General features: G+C 45.8%; 1 protein-coding gene across 2 annotated transcripts in view; it reads left to right on the top strand.

Annotated features, from left to right (window-relative positions):
- The window catches only part of SSBP3 (single stranded DNA binding protein 3), a 134,938-nt gene that overhangs the window by 74,466 nt on the left and 39,969 nt on the right, over positions 1 to 20,503 (top strand). For both annotated transcript variants that reach the window (XM_090049399.1, XM_090049400.1), the window contains exon 5: positions 19,020 to 19,109. In XM_090049399.1, coding sequence (XP_089905525.1) covers positions 19,020 to 19,109 — 90 coding nt within the window. The remainder of the gene's footprint in view (positions 1 to 19,019; positions 19,110 to 20,503) is intronic.

Here is a 20,503-nt window from a genome sequence, read left to right as displayed (position 1 = left end):
GGGCACAATAAACCAGTCAGTAACTATAACTCCATGCATAGCTCTAGCACATGGGGGAGATGGGATTGGATTGCCTAGAGTCCTGGCTAGTTATCTGGGGGGAAGATTGTCTGAAATTGCAATGGTATTTGGAAGCGGCAAGGATGTAAGCTAGGATGGTCCCATGGATATGAAAAGAAGTAAGGTTTGTGAGGCTGAGGGTCGATTTTGTTTCTTGTACGTGCATTGTTTTGTGTTTTTTTTTCTATTGGACCAACTGGTATTATCAGGAGAGATGGGAAACTTGTTTTCAGCTTTCACAAGGAACACAGGTCCCACTGCAACCGTAACCCTCCAGCTCTTGGAAATCCTCCAATTTTTTGTGGTTAGCAAAACAGAAATAGTGGGCAGGGTGAACCAGTGGATTCATTCTTAGCACCATATACATCTTAAGATTTGTTTTCACAATGTTGATGCTTCATTAGTGTAGTTTCACTATTTGATGGAGTAGTGCTTAAAATGTAATCTGCGCTGTACATCACACATTGGAAAAGACAGTCGTGTGCATGCGTGTGTGTGCACACGTGCTTGTGTAACCTGCTGTCCCCATAGGGTTCTCGGTCCTGGTTACTTCCAGTATAGGACAAGAGAAGGGAAGTGCAGATTTAATATTGGGCTTTGCCTGTTGGTCCATAAGATGGGAGAGCTTTGAACTGCATGTATTTTTATGAGTGTTGCATTGTGCCTGGCTTCCTGTGAGGCTGCCAGTGAGAGAGCTCGCATTTGTTCTGCACTCCCAGAGTTTTGAGGCAAAAGTGCAAATGCACCAAGTTTTAAAAACAAGAAGTCGTGGTTCAGCTTAACCTTTGGGTTGAAAATACCCTTCTGCCACCACCTTTATGGCACGTACATAAAATCCAAACTTGCAAGAAAACCAGCATAAATTAACCCTTGAGTTGAAGCTTCTAGTTAACCACACAACTGTGTGTGTGTACAGTCGCTCCTGGTTTCAATTTAGCATCCTGTCCTTCTGAGTAGCTTCTTGATGTCAGTAGCTTCTTGATGTCATCTGTGTAAATAGGCTTTGCAGTGTTGCAGAGAAAGTAGTACCTTTTTAAACATTAATTGCCAGTAAATCACTCTTGGCCTTATTTAACCTCCAACTAGGAATTTTTGTAGCCTTCCAACCTGCATGCGCACAGAAAATCTTGCCCGTCTTTCTGTTTTCTTTAGCCTATTGTTTTACACCTTTCATTTTTTTTTATTTTCTCTCTTACTTTTTTTTTTAATTTGGTTGCTGTGAAATTTTGCAGCACTGCCAAGTTATTTCCTTGGGATATATTTAGATAAAGCAAGATCAGCAGAGAGTGATGTGTATTTGCGTAAGGATGTTTGTAAATGTTAGCAGTAACACTGTCAGGATTGTTGAGCAGATGTCCATGAGATGCTACCAAGATCCTTATTTACAAACTTGGAAATGACTGAAGGGGTTTCCTTTCCAGGGATAAGGGGGCTGCCTACTTAAAAGATTAAATCCTATTGTTTTGAGGCTGAAGCTGCTCTGGTGTAGCTGCTGTCTCAGATTATCCTTTACAAGGGAAAAAGCTCTGTATTAGCTTGAAACACTATTGAACTGTGTTCCTTTTTCTAAAGTATTGGCTTCAGATGTGAAAATGTGGGGGTGTGGTGGTGGTGGTGATGGTGGTGGGGTGTGCGTGTGTGAAAGGAGAAAAATATATGCTCCATTCTTAGCTGAGACATAAGCTGCTGCTTTGATTTATTTTTTTCCAGGACTTCCATCCCTCGTGGTTCTCAGGTGGTGCATTATAAATGAACACAAAAGTCTGATAAAATATCAAAAGCAAAATTAAACAAAACTAGCATTCACCCAAAAGTCTCTCTTGTAACAAAACCTCTTCTACTCTCCCATGCTGGGGGAAATCTATATAAAGCATAGTGATACCAGAGTAATCTTTTTAGTATTTTTTTTTCTTCCTTCCACCAATAAACAAATCTTTACCTGAGCCTATTTCTGTATTTTACTTTAAAATAAAACCTAGAAACCCTTCCAGAACCTCAGGTCCCTTCAGTTGCATCAGCAAATGTTAGTCTCTTGGTTTATTTCTTAGAACTTTTGTAAATGACGATTTCGATTTTGTCCAGAAAGAATTAAATTATATTGAACATACTGTGTGGCGTGGGAATAGATTCCTATTGCACGCTTGTTTTTAAGTGTTGGTGGATCTCAAGCAGTTGAAATCTGCCCTTGGATGAAAAAGTCACCATCCCCTTTTCTGCCCTCATCCTTTGGCTTTTTAAGGCTTAAGAGCCAAGTTTGGACTCTGTCTGGAAACTTAGCTGAATTGCTATGAAGTTCGTAGGACTATGGAGAAACTATCTTGAGAGGTGTTTCAAGGATTATATAGACTTGTGCTGGGCAGGAGGTATGGCGAGTCGCTTCTCCTCTTGTAAAATTACTAGTTTCATGCACGTCGTTTTAATTTAGGACTATAAAGTTTTTAAAACTTGTTTGGAAATTAACTCCAGATTTACTATTGAATGAAAGACTTGTTCATACATAGGCTGCCTGAAGCATCCCCAACCAACAATCTCTTAGAGCTGCCACCTAGGAGGGTGCAGTAAAATTGAGCTGTTTCTAGAATTGTTGCTATGGTTAAACGTGAATTGTTTGACCATTGTTCATGCCACTTATTCTTCAACGTGCTCTTAGGTTTTTCCCCAGAACAGTGCAGGTGCCTGCTTGAATTTTTACAGCACAATGCAAGAGACCAGTAAATGGGTATTTCTGTTAATAGGGAGACTACTTGCTTCATTCGTGACTTTTTTCCCCTCCTCCTCCTCCCCTTACTCCCCGGCAGAGTTTTGAAGGCAACTGGCAAAATGCTGCATGAAATAGTGGCAAAATGCTGCATGAAATAGTGGCAAAATGCTGCATGAAATAGTGGCAAAATGCTGCATGAAATAGTGGCAAAATGCTGCATGAAATAGTGGCAAAATGCTGTCTGTCTGTCTGTCTGTCTGTCTGTCTGTCTGTCTGTCTGTCTGTCTGTCTGTCTGTCTGTCTGTCTGTCTGTCTGTCTGTCTGTCCCACTGAACTCCAACCGCTGGTTGCACCGTCTCGATTCCACTTCTTGTTGGAATCGGAAAAAGTTCTGCAGAGCCAATGCGGGCGCGTTGCTGTCCTGTAATCGAACAAATCGTGGCGTCTGCAAGCCCATGATTTTTGTTCTTCCAATTGTATGATGTCAACTTAAAAAAGGGGGAGAAAACTCATTTTATTGACGCAGTACAGGCACCACCAGCCCAGAGAGGAGACTAATGCAGAAAATCATCTGATGTTTAGATCTGTACGAAATGGTCAACATACTGCCATCCTCAGATGCTAATCGGGTTACTGTGAGGTGTGGTAGTGTTCTATTATTAAATTTAAAACCTCGCTATATAAGATGAAGGCAGCTTTAATGAGATGAGAGAGGCTTAACTGGAGGCCAATTAAATTCCATCTTACCTGTTTATGCAGTCTGTTTAAGTTCTGACCTGTATGATGATTTGTTCCTTTATGCTTGCGCAGTACACACCAAGGGCAACAAAATGATGGGGACCAGATCACCAGTTTGCCCCAGCCATCACTGAAACCTTGCACCATGGATACAAGTTCATGTTGGGCACACCCAGGTCAGGTTTTTTCAGCCAGAATACCTACGTAAAGCAAGCACCTGCTTGCTGTGAACATCAGTCACGGCTGACGTAAATTTGTCAGCGTACCTAAAAGCACGCCACTGAGACGCTAGGCGTCCACGAGCACCTTGGGTTGCTTTCTCCCAGTTTTCGTGCGGCTGTGAAATAGAGCCTCGAGGAGAAAGGGCTGGTTGGGTGTGTAACTCAATCGAGCAGCTTCGCTAGGTAGAGAAGCACTGCGGGGAAGTGGTGTAACATGGGTCAACCGGGAGCAAGCTGGGAGCAGAGCCCCTGTTTGAACCACCAGGCCACACTCCTGCAGAAATGCATTGAATTTAACTATGCTCCCTTTACACGTTTGCCGGACACAACAGGTCTACTGGAAAGGCTAGAGGAGACTATAGAGGAGGAGGATACAAAATTAGCATCCTCTAAGTAGCTGTTTCCAGCTAGGCAAGGAGGAAAGATCAGGGGGAAAAGGGTTCACGCATGACCCTATGTCTCTACTGCTGACTTCACCATGGGTTTGAGGCAGTGCAGGACACCGTGACTTAAAGCAGGGGCTGGCAACCTAGAGTCTGCATGCCAAAGGGATTTTATCCAGCCCACTAAACTGGGACGGCACTGGCAACTGGCAGCGGGAGAAGTGGAAGTCTTTGGGTCAAGCTGTGTTAATTTGGCTGTCTTGCTAAAAGGTTGACAAGCCCTGCCGTAGAGCACGTGATTCGCTTCGCTTGCCGTGCCGGTGTCCGGTCCTGTAACGTGTCCCTGCACACTGCTTTCTTTTGAGGCCACTTCCTATGGGTGCTTTGCTTTTCTGGTTTCTGTAGGCCTAGGCAAGATTTACTGCCAGACAACAGTCCTTAGCGGTGAACTCCAGGACCCTGAAGGGAAGATGGGGAGGGGAGGAGGATTGCATGGAAGGCAGGTCGCAGGGGGTTTAGCTATGTTTTAGTCAAAACTGTATCTTTATTAAGGATTATTTTTCTCCTCCCCACTCGGCTTCTCTCTCTCTTTCTCTCCCATGTGCTGGTCTTTTGGATATCATCTGACTGAGGGCTCAGCCAAGCTCCCGTCAGACTTTTAAAATCCCTTCCAGGCATCAAGCAGGTGTTGCTGTTGAGTGAGACAAAGCCCACCCTCGCCTGCCCTCCCTGCTGGCTTGGAAAGCGAGACCCAAGGCCAGAAATGATGCCTGTGAATCAAGTGGGGAATATACACCCATGTGTTTTGAAGTTAACTTCGATTTGCAACGGTGCAACCTGTTAAGCGGCTTCGCTTCGTGCCGCTTGTAAATTGGGAAGCAGCGGTGCGATGGCCGCGTGATGATCCTGAAGAATGGAAGTGCTGCGTTGGCTTGAAATGGCAGTGTCAGAGGGTTGCCCCTTAAACGGGGGTGTTCGCACTGGGGCAGGCTAGGAAGGGGAGCATCTTGAGTCGAGAGTGCAGATGTTCAGCTGGTAATTTCTTTGCTTTTGTTTTTGACTTCTCTGTTAGGATGCCTGCTTCTTGCTCCGTTCTGTCTTGCTAGATAGGGTTAGCGAGACTGTCCGACACAACCCTTAGGACTTCATAGACTTCCTACGGGAAGGGGGAAGGAGAGGTGAAATCCAAGAAGGGTGTGGGCTCCAGACTCTCCATCCTTTGCCGCTCAGACTAAAAGTAGCTACCGTGTAGGGAATGCTGCATGGGATGACTTTTCTTCTGGTCCTGCCCATTTTGAATCTACCTCAAACATCATTGTGACCGCACAGGCACTAGTTAGTGAGCTCAGCTGGCAGGTCAAGGGTTAAACTAGCATAAAGAGCAAACCCTTCTCATCCCTTGAGGGCAGTTCTTCCAGAATAGGGTTGAGATGCATTGGGGGGGGGGGGGGATTGCGCTGCTGCATCCTGAGATGTGACTAATCTGTGGCTAGATTAAGGTTTGGCGTTTTCTTTTGCTGCTGTCTGTCAACATCTTTCACACACATCTGAGGCTAAGCAAAATACGGTTTCCATGAAATGCAGTGCCCTGTGTATCACAGGTTGGCTTCGACCTCCTTCTGCAAGTTGACTCGAAAGGGGGAAATAACGGAGTCTGAGTCCTGAAGAGCTCTCTCTGCATGCAGATGTGGCATGACAGATGAGGCTTGCGTTTGAGGAGGGTGAAGGGTTGCAGCGAGCCTCCCCCCCCCCCCCAAGCCAGCCCGTGACGCATGTGAGCGCATCGATCCCATTGATGATTCCATCCCATTAGGTTTTCGTTCCACCTCTCTTATCCCCGAGACAGCAAAATTGAGCTTCTCAGAGAGGTTAGAGCGAGGGCACGGCTTAGCAAACTTGCTTGGGGAGCATCTTCCACATATCGAGGGCATTGTGGGACAGGGGACCAAAGATTCTGGCTTTGCTAGAGAAGGAAAAATACAGCCCGGCATGGTAGGCATAACGGGCACTTGGAAAACCAGGACTCGACTGTACTGTAGTGGGTGGCACTCGGTACAGGATTCAAAGGGGAACGGCTATATGAAAAACAGCAAGCCAGAGGAAGCTTTGGATGAGCTGGAGCAGTTCAGAGAGAATCCCTAGACCAGCCCGGAGGTGATAATCAGGTTGTGGGCATGTGAATCAACCATCAGGATGAAAGGGAAGTGGGTGGATTTGAGATGTGGTTCGAGAAGCGATGGGATTTGTTTATTGCTTGGATGGAGAACAGGAACGAAATCTTAGTGCAATTATGCACGTTTCTGATTTGCAACCTGCAGCGCACAGAACATAGAGGGAAGGGATCCAGTGGAATTAGATAGTCAATTAAATACCGCTGCTACTTTCTGATTTTATTTATTTTTTTCTTTTTCATTCTTTGCGTGATGGAAACGAACCCTTTTTAATTAACTGAACTGGATGCGATAGTTCCAAGGAATTGGCCACAAACTAGGAGGTCTTGTGACAGAACTGCAGGTCCATCTTCCTGCAGAAATGTGCACAAGTGATTAATAGCAGGAACCACGTAGAAGGGAGGGTGACAGTCATTTATATAAGAGCAAAAGCGGTATGCTTGCTGGCTGCCGGGAACCTTGTGGTTCTACTTGCAGGAGCTGGACTGTGAAAGCAGATGGCAGGAAGTCAGTTCCTGTGGTCTAAAAGAGGAGAACCTCGCATTGCCATCAAATACAGAAAGGGAACTGCTGGGTAAAGAAGTCTTGCTGTATAACCTTCTTCTAGTGTTGCTCCAGTGTGGGATCTCTCCTTGGCAGTCCCTTACATAAGCTGTCCCCTGGCTAGATGGAGGTAATAAAAGTGAAGAAGTTAATGCATTATCGAAATAATGAGCAAATACCTTACCTTTGATATATGCACTGGGAAGCAACTTGAAGTGGCTCCAGGCTTTTCAGTAGAGTATCTGGGGTGCTTATGTTTGTTGCCAGATTAACACATCATAGAGTTCACAGGACTCAGAAATGCAGGACTATGGGAATGTTTTGTTTGGGTTTTTTTGGTTTGTTTGTTTTCCAATTGTACGACTTCCTTTCTGATGGTCACGGTAACACGGTGTTGCGTTGCTACCTCCTCGAGAGGTGCACAAGTGACACCAGCCCCATTTCACAGATGGGAATAGGGGCACGAAGAAATTAAATGGCTCGCCCAGAGTCATGTGGGAAGTCCAAGAGGCCCTGGACTTAGACCCCAAACTTTTCGAGAGCCAGTCAGACGCCTCAACCGCACAGTCAGTCTTTCTGTTCCCTTCCTTCAGTGCAGCTCGCTTTCCTGCACAATTAGCAGGCAGTAAGCAAGGGTGTGACTAGGCTTAGCACTAGCGACTCCACACTCATGCTCTCCCTGCGTGCTCTCGGTGTTTGCTAAGAGCAAAGCATCTTGCTCCATTTTCACAGAGACCCTCTGCACACATGGAGCCTCTACCCAGGTTGCTCGTGTGCTGCTAGTGCACATCCCGGCACACTACATGCTAAATTCCCATAGAGGCAAGCCCACCGACACTACGTGGTTTCAGGGGCGAGATGTTTGACAAAAGAACTAACATTTTAATGCCCTCAACCCAGGTGCTTTCCTTTTGCTCCTTTCTCTCCTGCCTTAAACACCACGCACAACATGCACCGCCATCTGAATCACAATTGGACTCTGAGATCTGCTTGTTTTAATTGACTCTTGTACTTCAAACTCTCTTCTTTTTTTTTTTTTTTTTCCTTTTTACTGTGGAGGCTTGGATGTTGGATCTGATTTTAAAAACAAAAAAACAAAAACGCCAACATATTGTCGTTCGAGTAATTGTTAGTCAGCTAAATCCCTCAGCATAGCGTATATCTGCTCTGAATGGCGAGTCTGGAAAAACACGACTGTGTTGTTCAACAAATCTGTTACCTGTGTGTACACGCCTCTGCTGGCTTCAGTGACAAAAATACGCTTTTCTCCTATTTTTTGCTCTTAGACCTGCCGCAGACGCGCAGAGGAGCAGGACGCTGGCACTTCTGATCAGTCAGTTATTCCTCTCTGCGAGAGCAGGGGAAAGGGTGGGGTGCTCCACGGGTGAAAACAAGGGCAGGATTTGGCCCAGAGAACCTGTATCCCTAGGAGCAATGCTTGAGGAGATGGACAAATTGACTCTCAGATCCCAGGCTGAGCTTGCAAAGCAGGTGGCTTGGGGGTGAGGAACCATCTTGTGAACATAACACATTAGAAAAGGAGACGATGTTGGATCACAGGCTGGGGAGGGGGCTGCCTTCGGTGGTTTGTTTTTAAACAAAGTCCCCCGAATGTAGCCACCCTTAAAAATTTACCCCGTGGGTTTACATAGGGCTGCTTAAACCCTGCCCAGGGCATGTGCCTGGCATGCTAAATGCTGTGTGCACAGTACCCCGTGCAGCAGACTCTTTGGCTCTGAAACCTTAAAGCGAGACTCTGTTGCAGACGCAGAGTTGGATTTGTGCTTATGGTCTACTTGGTGCTGGCAGGCGCTGATAGTGCCGGAGAGATGGCTGATAAAGAAGAGATGGTCTCTTCCTTCAGTTTGAAGAGCAAGCTGCCCAGGCTCAAGGCCTTTCCAGCCCCTCCGGTTGAAGGGCAGGACTGTGCCGCTACCCCGAGCCGTACAAGCGAACGCCCTTTCTTCCCTGGTAATACCTGGTCTCCTTGGGTCCCCATTGCAAACGAGCTCTGGCTTCCCTGTGCGCGGGTAAAGCACTGTCCCGAGGAGTGTCAAGCTGCAGCTCGCGTGCAGAAAGTCTCCGTTTTGTTTGGGACAGCACTCGGGCAAGGGACCTCCTCCGCTGGACAGTTTCCAGCACGCAGGGCTTCCTTGCAGGCAGAAGCAAATTGTTTTCATAGCTAATCTGGACTTGGAAAGTGAATTGCTGTTTGTCTTCCATGCAGTGGGTCCTGTCTGCGTATGTGTAAATTGCACCACTAGCGAGGTGTGAGATAAAAGAGCAGAATAACTATTCCTGCGGAGATTACATCACTGCTTTCTGCTGGCATGACACACTCCAGAGCCTTCACCCAAATACTTGGAGCTGGGGGAAGGACAGGCACGTTATGATGGAGGCAGTGCTCCAAATTCGCATAGGCCAGAACTTAGTCCAGTTATTTTTTATTATTGTTGTTATTCATTTTGAAGCTGAGTGAGATTGGTGCAGTTGAGTAACATGGATTTCATATTTAAAAAGCGATTTACAGGTATTTTTAAACTCCCCGTGAGTTAGGTGTGTTTGGACTGAAAAATTAACCACGACTTCATTCTTTTCCATTAATGCACGTGCATTTCATACGTTGGATGTGATCGCGTTTCATGATGGGAGAAACCTTTTTTTTCCTCTCTGCTTGCTACACTTTTGGGCACAATCTGTGCCACCTGGCACTTACAGCTGCAACTCCAGAGCTGATGCTAGCCCCATCCACTGTACAGGCTGCTTCTGGCATGCGTACACAAAGGAGGCAACGTGCAAGCCTGGTATACGGATGACACTGGTAGCTAACGTACTCAGGAGCTAAGATTTACAAATGTCTGATTGCAGTTGCAATGCTGCTCATGCATCTCAGCTAGGGCAGATTCTCCTCCAATGAGCGTAGGGGAGGGGGTGGACGGGTCCTTTTCTCTAAGGGGGTGGAGGCGGTTGGTTATTTCAGCGTGCCACTTGTAAATCTGCCGTCCTTGGTCTCGGCAGCAAACGAGTGGAAAAATGCTACAGAAATGCACCTCTCTCTGAGCTCACGGACTGTCGGGCAGCCGTTTCATTGAGTATTTCACTCTGGCTGGAGCCCAGTTTGGGTATCCCATACCTCAAACACTTCTGTTACTGTCACATCCTTTCTGTTGGGTTTCCAGGTCTGCTGGCAGTTTAAGAGGACCGCATTACAGGAGTGCATGATCATTAGTTTTTGGCAGTGGTGACAGCCTGAATGGCTTCCTCATGCACTGGAAGACTGGGTGTTTAGTACCAGAGCTTCCCCCTGCTGATATGCTGTTCCAGTTAGCAGGGTTTCTGGCAACCGAGCCAAACGGCACATCATCTTTTTTTTTTTTTTGTTGTTGTAACCCAGTGTCAGGGGGTCTGCATGAGTGGACTCCTACAGATAATTTAAGCATCCAGCTCCTGGCTGTGTTATTTTGTCCAATTTCTATTGCATTCTGACCTACATCATTCTTTATTTGCAAAGCTATACTTGCAGGCAGCAGTAATAAATCAATTAATGACTCTGATGAATCGTTTAATGGCTGACAAAATAACACTAAAGCCAACAGCTTGGATCTCTGCAGCAGTACCAGAAGACGCTGGTTGACTCAGGGTAGGGAGACGAAACAGAGACTGTTAGCTCAATTAGTGCAATTAGTGTGCGATTTAAAGGCTTAGACGGCATCTGCTGGCGTACCAAGTTAGTGTGTTAACTGAATGTCTAGGTTTGGAAGCAGAACTTCATATTTTTTTTTTTCTTTTTTGAATCATTCTAGTCGCTGCTTCCATTTTTTTTAGATTAAAAATTAGAAATTGTTCCATACGTCCATGGTTCCAGCACAGAATGAATCTGCCCCACTTGATACAGTGCAAATCAGACTGCATCCAGTTTGTCCAAGTCCAGATTGTGTGCTGAGTGGTTCTGTCACAGCCCAGGGCCTTGTCAGAAGGATTGCTGCCTGCTTGGGATTAAATGTGGATGGCAGCAACAGTACCAGGAGGATGGAAAGATTTGAACAAACTTGGGAATTAAGTGGTCTTTATTTTTTTTAGGAACATGGCTTTTTTAACCGTTCCTGTAATGGTAGAGTTTCTTGGAAGTGCGTGATGCACAGTAACTCCAGCATGAATTGCATATTGCTCCTGGACTGATGATGTCATGACATGCAAACCAGTAACTTTTGCATGTGGCCACATCAGAAGATTTGGCGGGGAAGTGGTGGTCAACCTCTTCCCATGCCTGGACTCCTGAAATCTTCATCTAATGTGTCTGTGTGGGCATCCCAGAAAGAGCCAGCTAGTCCCAATCCTCCCTCTAAATCATACTTTTGGTAGGGATTACAGCAAGTGATTTTTTTTTTTTTTTTTGGAAGACCTGTACTCTAGTTCTGACTGCCCCATCTCTCTCTGATCAAGGAGGCTCTTCTCTTGGCTCTGGGTCCTTATTTATAAGCAGTTTTCCACCTTTGTAAGGAGCTTCAGAGCCTGCGGCTGCAAGGCTCTGCAAGTGTTAAGTGTTCTTGCTTATGAAGGGTTCAAGCTGCAGCAGTGGGTATGAATAACGTATTGTGGCCAACGAGGTTTTACCACCCAGAAGTGACTGTCAACATGCATGTAATAAGATGTGATTTGCCTAATACTGTGTGTTTATTGAGGTTGGCAAAGAGCTTTTAACATAACTAGACAAATAAAAACAGCATGCGTGTATAATCTGATAATGAACGTCACAGTACAGCAGACTTCCTAATCTCGCATTGGATAAATCACACCGTTTACCTGCTGTACCCATCACAGCCTGTGCCTGGCACGCATAACGGTAGGAAGACCTGTTGTATGTCCAATTAGAGCAGATCTAGTTGTAGTACACTTGGGGAGAAGGGATGGAGGTTAGTGACTTTTCAGGAGGCTAGAGACTAATGCAAAAAAGAAGAGGAGCCTTGTTGGAATCAGACGCTGAGTCCTGGGATCTCACGTTGGTTTGGGGTCCCCACCTTGTTTCAACACCTGTGTCCCTTTCCCTCCTTCCCTCCTGCTTTACCTGGCTCTCTGCCTCCAATGGCTTCTCCTACCTGAGGAGGGGGAGCGCTGTCCATCACCTGAGCTCGTGAATTCCAGATCCTGGAGGACAGGACTTCGCTCAAGCAGCCATCCTGAGTTCAAGACGGGATGAACTGGTGATATTAATACTGTGCAAGAGGTCAGCCTTAGGTGGCCATATGGGCCCTGGCTGGCCATTAACATATGGTTTACTTTCAGTACCAACCAAGAGCATTTGTGTGCAAGTCAAGCTCCTTCTCTGCTTTCTTTGTGCTGCACATCCCTGGTCTTCCCAAGTGACCTGCGCAGCTGCCCACATTTCCATCTCTGCATCTTCCTCCCTCCTCCATGTAGAGATGACCCACCCAGGACACCATACGTCAGCCCTCTCGGCCTTTTTCTATCTTCCAGTTGAGGTTTCAAGACCCTTCCATGTTGGGCTGACTCTGGACCCTTTTGTTCCTTAGGCACCTTACCATTTTACTGCGGTGCGACCAAACCAGTCCGGTCTTCTAGAAGGCTTTATCCCAAATAATAAAATAAATGTCTTTATAACCAGTCTGTGGGTGAGCCACAGATCTAGCAAGATCTCCATGCATTGCCGTTTTAGGTGGAAGCGTCTTAGGTATGTCACCCAGGCACCCATCAGACTCGGCTATGTGAAATGAGTGTTGCACTCTTCTTCATGGGTTGCCCAGCTGGAAGCCATGGGAGAAGTACTGTGTCTCCTAAGTTTTCAAAGGGAAAACTTCCCCAGGGCATCCAGTGCTGCCTGCTGTCTTCTCTACCTGAAGTTTAAGAAGTTGCAGCTCCTGTGGAAGCTGACAGGCACATCTCAGCCTCGTCGTAGGCATCATGGCTGCACAGCACCTCTGCAGAATGAGCCAGTAGCTTTTGGCTCCGTGGTAGCACGTGTCCTTCTGACCTAAATAAGCCTTTTTTTTTTTTTTTTTTTTTTTTTTGCAAAGTGTTTATATCCTAAATAGGCAAGGCAGTGGGAGGAAGGAGACACCTGTTTTTGCAGCACAATGGTTACCGTATTGTCTTGCGTATTATCTGCACTTTCCCCCAACAAAAGTCATGGGAAAATTGGGGTGAGCTTTGTGCAAGGAAAAGGGCTGGAAATTTGGGGGCGAGGTGCACAGTGATGGCAATGTTAACTGCTGTGGCTGTGGGAGCCATGAAAAGTAATGGTGCTACTGCTCTTTCCTTTTAGGTTTGGGGCAGCATGTGGGGTCTGTGGCATGGTCCTGGACTTTGTGCACAGCCCTGAAGCCAGTGCACAAGGTCAGATGCAGTCCCAGCCCCAGCATGTGGCCCCAGATCTCTGGTACTTACATGTGCTCTACAAAGTAAGATTAGTTTCCCCTCCTCGGGGCCTTTCAGAAACAGGGCATGTGTTGTATTTGGGGTTGGATTGGTGCATTGTATTTGAGAAAATACAGTAAATGACTTTCCCGCGGTTGCATAGAAGTGTGCGGCAAAACCATACCTGAATTTTCAGCTTCAGAGTCCCAGTCTGGGGCTTTAACCACAAACTGTCGTTTTGGTACACGCACCCTGCAGATGCTTTTGAGGGGAGAGTATCCAGGGAGGGGACCCTGACCCTCTTCAACCCCAATACCAGGCAAAGCAAAGAAGCAAGAATGGCTTGGGGTGCTGGAGGACCCCTGTTTTTTTTGAGCCTCCCCACCAGGCTGTGCATGCTTGAGGGTGCAGGTGCACCTGATGTCATGGCCCTACTTCTGTCACGTCCTTCACGCAGCACTTCCAACTGCTCAGTCGTGGGTTGGCTCGTTCTCCCAGGGTGTATGAGATTATTTCGTAGGAGGGTCCGAGTGCCCTGTGCATGGAACCAGGTATGCAAGTAGTGATATTCCAAGAAGATTTGGGAACTCTTGTCCCTTAAGACGTTCCCCAGCAGGGGATCACGATGTGCTGGAAATTTCTTGACACTAAAATATCACTTGACAGCTTTATTACAAGGCATGCTTCTTTTGGAGTGAAGTATTGGGTCTGAGAGGCAAATCCTAAATGGACTTGCTGTAGGTCTTAGCCCAGTTTTTGCTCTGAGGGGATTCATCTGCTTTGCAGAGAAACTGCATTATTTTCCATGGTTTTGGATTAAGAGTTGGTCTAGCTTAAAAGTGAACCTACTAGAGAGAAAATTGGGCTTGTTTTTCTATTTTGCTGCTTTGCAAGGGTGGGGGGAGTGAGCCTGACATGAGTGGGTTTATTTTTCCTACAAGATAAAATACTAAGCGTGTGAAATGTGGTCTGTCCCAAGGCTCTGATAAGTGTTGCATTCTCCATCCTTATTTTGGGCTGGCAGGACGTGAGATCCCCAACAAAAGGGGCTTTCTTCCTCAGTGCCTTCCTTACAGATGGTAACAAACCCACAGGCTTTGGAGCAAGCAGGGGAGGGGGGGGATCATTTCCCTAGTCTCATGGCTTTTGCTTTCTTTGGTCAACTACCAGGATGACACTGCAAGTCCTATCACCCATCATGCAGGCAAGACCTGAGCTTCAAATCTCAAAAACAGCAAAACAAAAGACCCCTCTTATGGACAGGCCTTGTTATATATTGGGGACGACAGCATAAACCCAGTTTTTTCCCCTCTCTCCACTGTCAGTTCATCTTTAAATACAATCCTGAATCCACTGGGCCTTGCTTCTCTTGAGTCAGCCTGGTTGAAGCACACCAGGAGCTTTGAATGGCAATGAATGTAGGGGAGGCTTTCTCCTTGGGACAGCAGCGGCGAGCTGCCTGGCTCTCATCATAGCTGCAGTGAGAGCTGTCGGACCTGGCTGCTGCTAATGTCTGGGGAGAGGAGGGGCAGGGGATGAGGTGGCCTGGGAGATGGACAAGTGAGAAGAGAAGCCAACTGAGATCAATGAAAAACCACATGCGTTTGAGGTTTAGCATACTGCGGCAGCGGTACAAAGTGCCGATATAGATGCTCTGCGCTGGTGCGGTATTACCTTTTGGGGTGGTCATGAGTGGTTTGTCATAGTGATGGACCCCAACAAAGTCAGAGGCCCGTTGTGTTACTCTCTGTACAAATGCGCTGTGAGAAAGCCCTGCCTCAGAGTTCACCGTCTACATAAACCAGATGGACGAGAGAGGGACAGAGAACTGATGCAGAGGTAGTGATGTTGTGTTAGGTAACATAGGGGGGGGTCGCTCTGGCAGAGCCAGGAATAGAGCAAGACCTGACCCCCTGTCCGGATGTGTCCTCAGTAGATCTTGCTGGCTTGGCAAGTTTCGTTCATTCAGCCATACTTTCTTTTCCTATGCAAATATTATTTTAAGAACGAATCCTCCACCTGCCCATGTTTGTGAATGGACAGGACTCCAGCAGGTGCAGAAGAAAAATACTGATGCTAGGTGTGTCCTTAGGAGAACCTCTCCTCCACCCTAAAGGTGATGAGATGGTGTTGACCTATGGTAGCCCAGGTAGCACCTCCAGAGAGCAGATGTGATGGTGGAAGCTTTAGGATTTTGTAAGCAGAGCAGTGGTGCGGTGGCTTCTGCTGTGGATGTCTCCCCAGAGTGAAGGGTGGCTGCTGTGTGCTGTCCGAGTGACAAGAGCTTCACTGGGAAGCTTTTAATAAAGTATTTTCTAGCTGTTTAGCTATAAAATCTAAGGTTAGGCATAAACTTTACAAAAGATGATTTTGCAGTAGCACTCGTATCTCAGCTTCCGCCTTCAGGCCAGCCGCAGGACCATTCTGGAGCATGTGCTGCAGGAGTTCAGAACCTTTTTAGACTTAGGACCCCCCTTAGAAAATGCCAGCTCTTAACTTTCACTCGTTTTGTGATGGGGTGGAAAATAACTGAGCAGTAGTTCTATTGCAAAGAACCGGTAAAGCCCAAAACAGGGCAGAACATTGTTGACATTATAGTTTCCTATGTATGATCTTTGGGTTTATCTTGTGAATCATGTGTAAGGGGTTTGCACATCTAATGGTACTAATATTATGGCACCCTTAAAAAGGATTGCATGGCACCCCAGGGGTACCGAGGCACCCTGGTTGAGCATCATTGATGCAACAGCTGTGACTTGTTTGCCCAATGTGTGCTGCTATCTCAGTAGAGCAAGGGTTGGCTGGCTGCAAAGCAAGGGGAATGTAAACCTGACCTGGGAATTTCCCACCCAGCCTGGCTAATATCTCTTCTTTCCAACCTATTTGCAGAGTAATGATCCCCTGTGCAAAAGATGCTGTATCGATGCCCAGTAGATTATTTCTCAGTCTTGCTGCTTGATAGTACTCTGTGCTGTCCCTTTGCATTGGCAATACTGACTCTTCTCAGCAAGGTGTAAAGAGCCCGGCTGCTTCGTGTGCACCTGAGCTGAATCGCTGCCATAGAGACTGGTAGCCTGATGAGATGCTTACTTTTTACCAAAACCCTGAAATTGGATAAATAATTGAAAACTGCTGATAAATCGTTCCCCCTTGCCCTGTTTAAATTGTAAACGAGTAGCGATGCTGAATTTAAGATCTGGGGGTGGGGGGGACCTCTTGATTGATCGATGTACTAAGGTCACCCTCAGTTATGTGGCTGCTTTTGACCCAAAACGTAACGGTTCTCTAGCTCTGAATCTTGGGGGCTTTTCCTAGCTGAAGTTGGCTTAAGCATCGCTTCACCCTTCAGTTCAGGACTTGACGTGCAAGCTTATCTTGTCTGCTCACACTTCTTCCAAGGTGCTTGCTCATTTGATGATGCCACCACAAAAACGATGGTAAACGGTTGGAGACGCTGCTTGTATTAGCATTAGTATACTGTTTTGGATGGGAAAGAGAGATATGTTGGAATGGGCTTAAAGCCAAGACAACAGGGGATTGTAATGCATCTTATAACCATATGGGCTTTCGATGGTGAAGGTAGCTTTAAAGGAGTGGTGCAAAGGTGATGGTTCAACGTAAGATCAGATGCACAAGTTCATTGTAAAAATTCTCAGAAAAATAATGATTGTTTGAGACTTTTTTAGTGGATTTTTTTTCTTAAATTACCATGGTCCTCTTAAATTATGCCAGAAATGTAGACTCCATTTTCTATAGCTAAATGAGGGCACCTCTCTCGTGTTGCTTTAACAGTAAAAAATATTATCCCCAACCTAGAAGGGACATTTTGTCAGTGGTGCTGTTTAAGAGGGATTTTTTTGTAGCAGTTACTTAATTCTGGCCCCTTCTATAGCTCAAGCTGCTGATGAGGTTGAGTAGCAAGGTAGGTCCATTTGTGCTGCTGTTCTTTTGACACAATCGGAACCTGCCAAATTTAAATTAAGATCGTAGTTTGTTTCCGCAGGTGAGAGGCAAAACAGTTCAGAGATTGAAAGCAAATGTTTGTTTGGCTGGCTTTGCAGCTGTTCTTTTACCTACCATAGTCATCAAATCTGCCAGTTCACCCAGCAGAAAATGAAAGAGGAAAAAATGCTGTTTTATCAGACCAGCTACAAGACCAGTCCCCATGCCAGAGGATACGTCCTCGCTCACCAGTTTACATATATAGTGCGGCAGGCGTAATACTAAGTAGGAACAAACGCAAATAGCCAAGTAATTTTCAGTCTCATATGGAAAGGAACCAAATTGCTAGTCTCCTCGAACCTCGTTTTTCAGCAAGGAGATGCATGCTGTTGTAGAAATACAGGCAGAGCAAAAGAAATATAATGAAAAGCACGTGGGTTTTTGGAGGGGCCGGGAGGAAAGGGGCTGTATGTAGAGCCAGAGCTTGGCAGTCCTCGCAGGACGCTGTTTGGAAAACACAAACAAAAAGCCCTTGGCACGCTTGCAAGTTGGAGAGAGGGGACATCTCAGAGGGCAGAACCACACACTGTGTTTAAGTGGCCAATCCAGAAACGTGAAGAAGACTTAAAATAGTCTTTGTTCAAAATGCAACACATTAGAAGCCGAGGCAAGTTGTTGGGTTTTTTCCCCCCGCAGTGGATTTTGTCAGACAGTGCCTTGGTTATAAAAGTTACTGGGCCCAAATTTTACAGGGCCATCACCTCTGTGAACTAATTGCAATTTGAGCTCTGTTTGGATAAAGTAAACTCTGTTCCCAGAAGCATGTGACCTCATAGATGATACTGGTGCACAAACAAACAAGCGAGTGTGTGTGTGTGTGTGTGTGTGTGCGCGCGCGCGCACGCGTGCACACATGGTCACTTGGAAACCTAGGGTTGAGTGCTCTATCAGCTTTGGGGTGAGAGTTTATTTGGTCTTGCTTGGAACTGAAGCACGTGCATCAGTTCCCTACTGATTTTCTTCCTATCTGAGCAGCTGTTGATGCTACTGCTCAAGCTCAAGGCAGCTGTGCTGATATCTGTAGCCGTGGAAGATGATGATGTTGGATGTCTGAAATGCGTGCTTATCATCATGGGGTGGATGTTGGAGGGCTTGGTTCTGTCCCTGCCAGGGCATTTCTTCTGATGCTGTAACTAAGCCCCAAGATTTTAGCTTTTAAAGGGTTGCATTTGGTCTCCACTTCACCTGATTATCTAAGAATATAAGAACTACCCAGCTGGATCAGAACAAAGGGCCATCTAAGCCAGTGTCTTGACTTCTGACAAGTAGCAGATGATTTAGAGGAAAACTAAGAAACAGGCTTAGTATAGAGTTAGTCACCCCTTATCATACCTCCTCCACATTACCAGCTGGCTTAGGGGTAGGGATGTCCTGGTTGTTGTGCTTTTAATAGCTCTTGATAGACCAAACCTCTATCATTTTATCTAATGTCTTTATGAAACTGGTTATACTGCCACCAAATATGAAGGGTAATAGTGAGTTTCACAAGGTTAAAAGTTTTTCCTCTTCTTTCTCTTTGCTTTGGTTTAAACCTGCTACCTGATGACTGAATTGGGTTACCTCCTGAGTCGTGTCATGTATTAGGAGATGTTGTGAATAATAGTTCCTAATTTCCAAACCGGTTTTGATGACATGGGCTTCAATGTAGTATTCTGTAAATATGTAGATTAACATGATTTTACACACAGGCACTCACACCTTGGTCATGACACTAGTGACCCATCCTGGGCTAATTGCTTATGGGCAGAGGGGGGAGAGGTTGCCTTCTTAAATCGGACACCGAACCAATTTGCATTTGTCCTTTTTTTTTTTTTTTTGTCTCGCGCAGAGTGCAGCTGCAGCCCCGAGTCCAGTCCTTGGAAACATTCCTCCTAACGATGGCATGCCAGGGGGTCCCATCCCTCCGGGTTTCTTTCAGGTAGGTTTGGACTTTCCTGACTTCTCTGTCGGTGGTGGATGAGTGTGTGCATGGATTCTCAATGTCAGCGCTGCAGTTGCCATCGGGGTCCCATGCTCGACTTGGAAGTTTCACCCTGCTCTCTCGTTCTTTGGCTAACTCGGCATTTTCGTTAGAAAATCTATTATAAATAACTGTAACCTTTGACTGTTTTTCTACTTTTTTTTCTTTTTGCCTGAAGCACGTCAAATTCTTCTCTTGCTTAGAGAGATTCCTTACTTTTTTTTTCAAGCAATTGATATTTTTTCCAAAACTAAGGGTTGGGTTTTTTTGGGTGGCGGGGGTGGTTTGGTTGGGACTTCATTTATTTTCTGGTTATAACAGGCTTGCGCATAATTCAAAACATTCTGGATTTGAGTTCTTGAAACCTTTTCCCTCTGGTTAACCACTTGATTTTTTCCAACTGCAATCACTGAAAGCATTTAACAAATGCTAGCTCAAGTACTAGCCACAGGCAGGCGGGATTCAAAATGGGCCAAAATGTATTGAACGTCAAGGAGACACCTTGTCAGAATTTGTCTATCACCAGCTCTCAGATTTTCTTCCCTGTTCCAAAGCTTCGTTTTGTCTTCGCCCTGATTCTAGACGCAGTAACATAATCTTCGAGAGTTTCTAATGGGAAGATCTTTAAAGAGCATTTGAAATGGAAGTTGTCAAAAATGTATGACGTTTAACATGTTTTTTAACTTCTCCTGGAACCTCTTTGCATACATGCTCGTTGTAACTACATAACACCTTGGTGCCTGGAGAAAAAAATATATATATATTACTACTTCAGAATAAGCGACTTGTTCTTGTAACAAATGGGCCCAGCATTTGGCAGCAGCATTTGTTCTAGCAAGTTGCTTTTGTCGTCTGGGTTCATGATTTGTACGGGAAAAATTCTTGGCCAATAGACAGTTTAACTAGATAAACTGGTAGTGATTTATTATGGCACTACCTGAGCATAGTATCGCAATTAGTGTGCGTGTATGGGAGTTTGGCAAAGAAGAGGTTGGTTTAAAAACAAAATCTCGTTTCCTGAAGAGGCTTATGACAGAATGAGAATGTTTGTTTGATTTTGATTAGGAGCCCTAAACCAGGCTCGTCTTGTAGTAAAACCTCTTCCATATAGGTGCAGTAAACAGAAGTGGAGATGATATCTTGCAGGCTATAGCAGCTGTCAGCAAGTCAAGTTCTGCTCCTTGCTTGCAACAAATGCGTTTCCAGGGTTTTAATTTCATTCCCTTGGGCAGGGAGATGTCCTTCCATAGCCTCACCTCTGCATGTATTGATGCAGACTTGTAGGGAGTCCACGATTCAAAGCAGGTGCAAAGGTCATGGGTTTTATTCTCTGCTGGGCAATTGGTGGCAGA

This window comes from Crocodylus siamensis, chromosome 5, assembly GCF_052110815.1.
Source record: "Crocodylus siamensis isolate JL-2025a chromosome 5, ASM5211081v1, whole genome shotgun sequence".
Taxonomy (NCBI): Eukaryota; Metazoa; Chordata; order Crocodylia; family Crocodylidae; genus Crocodylus; species Crocodylus siamensis.
Note: the sequence above shows the minus strand (reverse complement) of the source record. Positions and strands in the feature narration are given on the sequence as shown.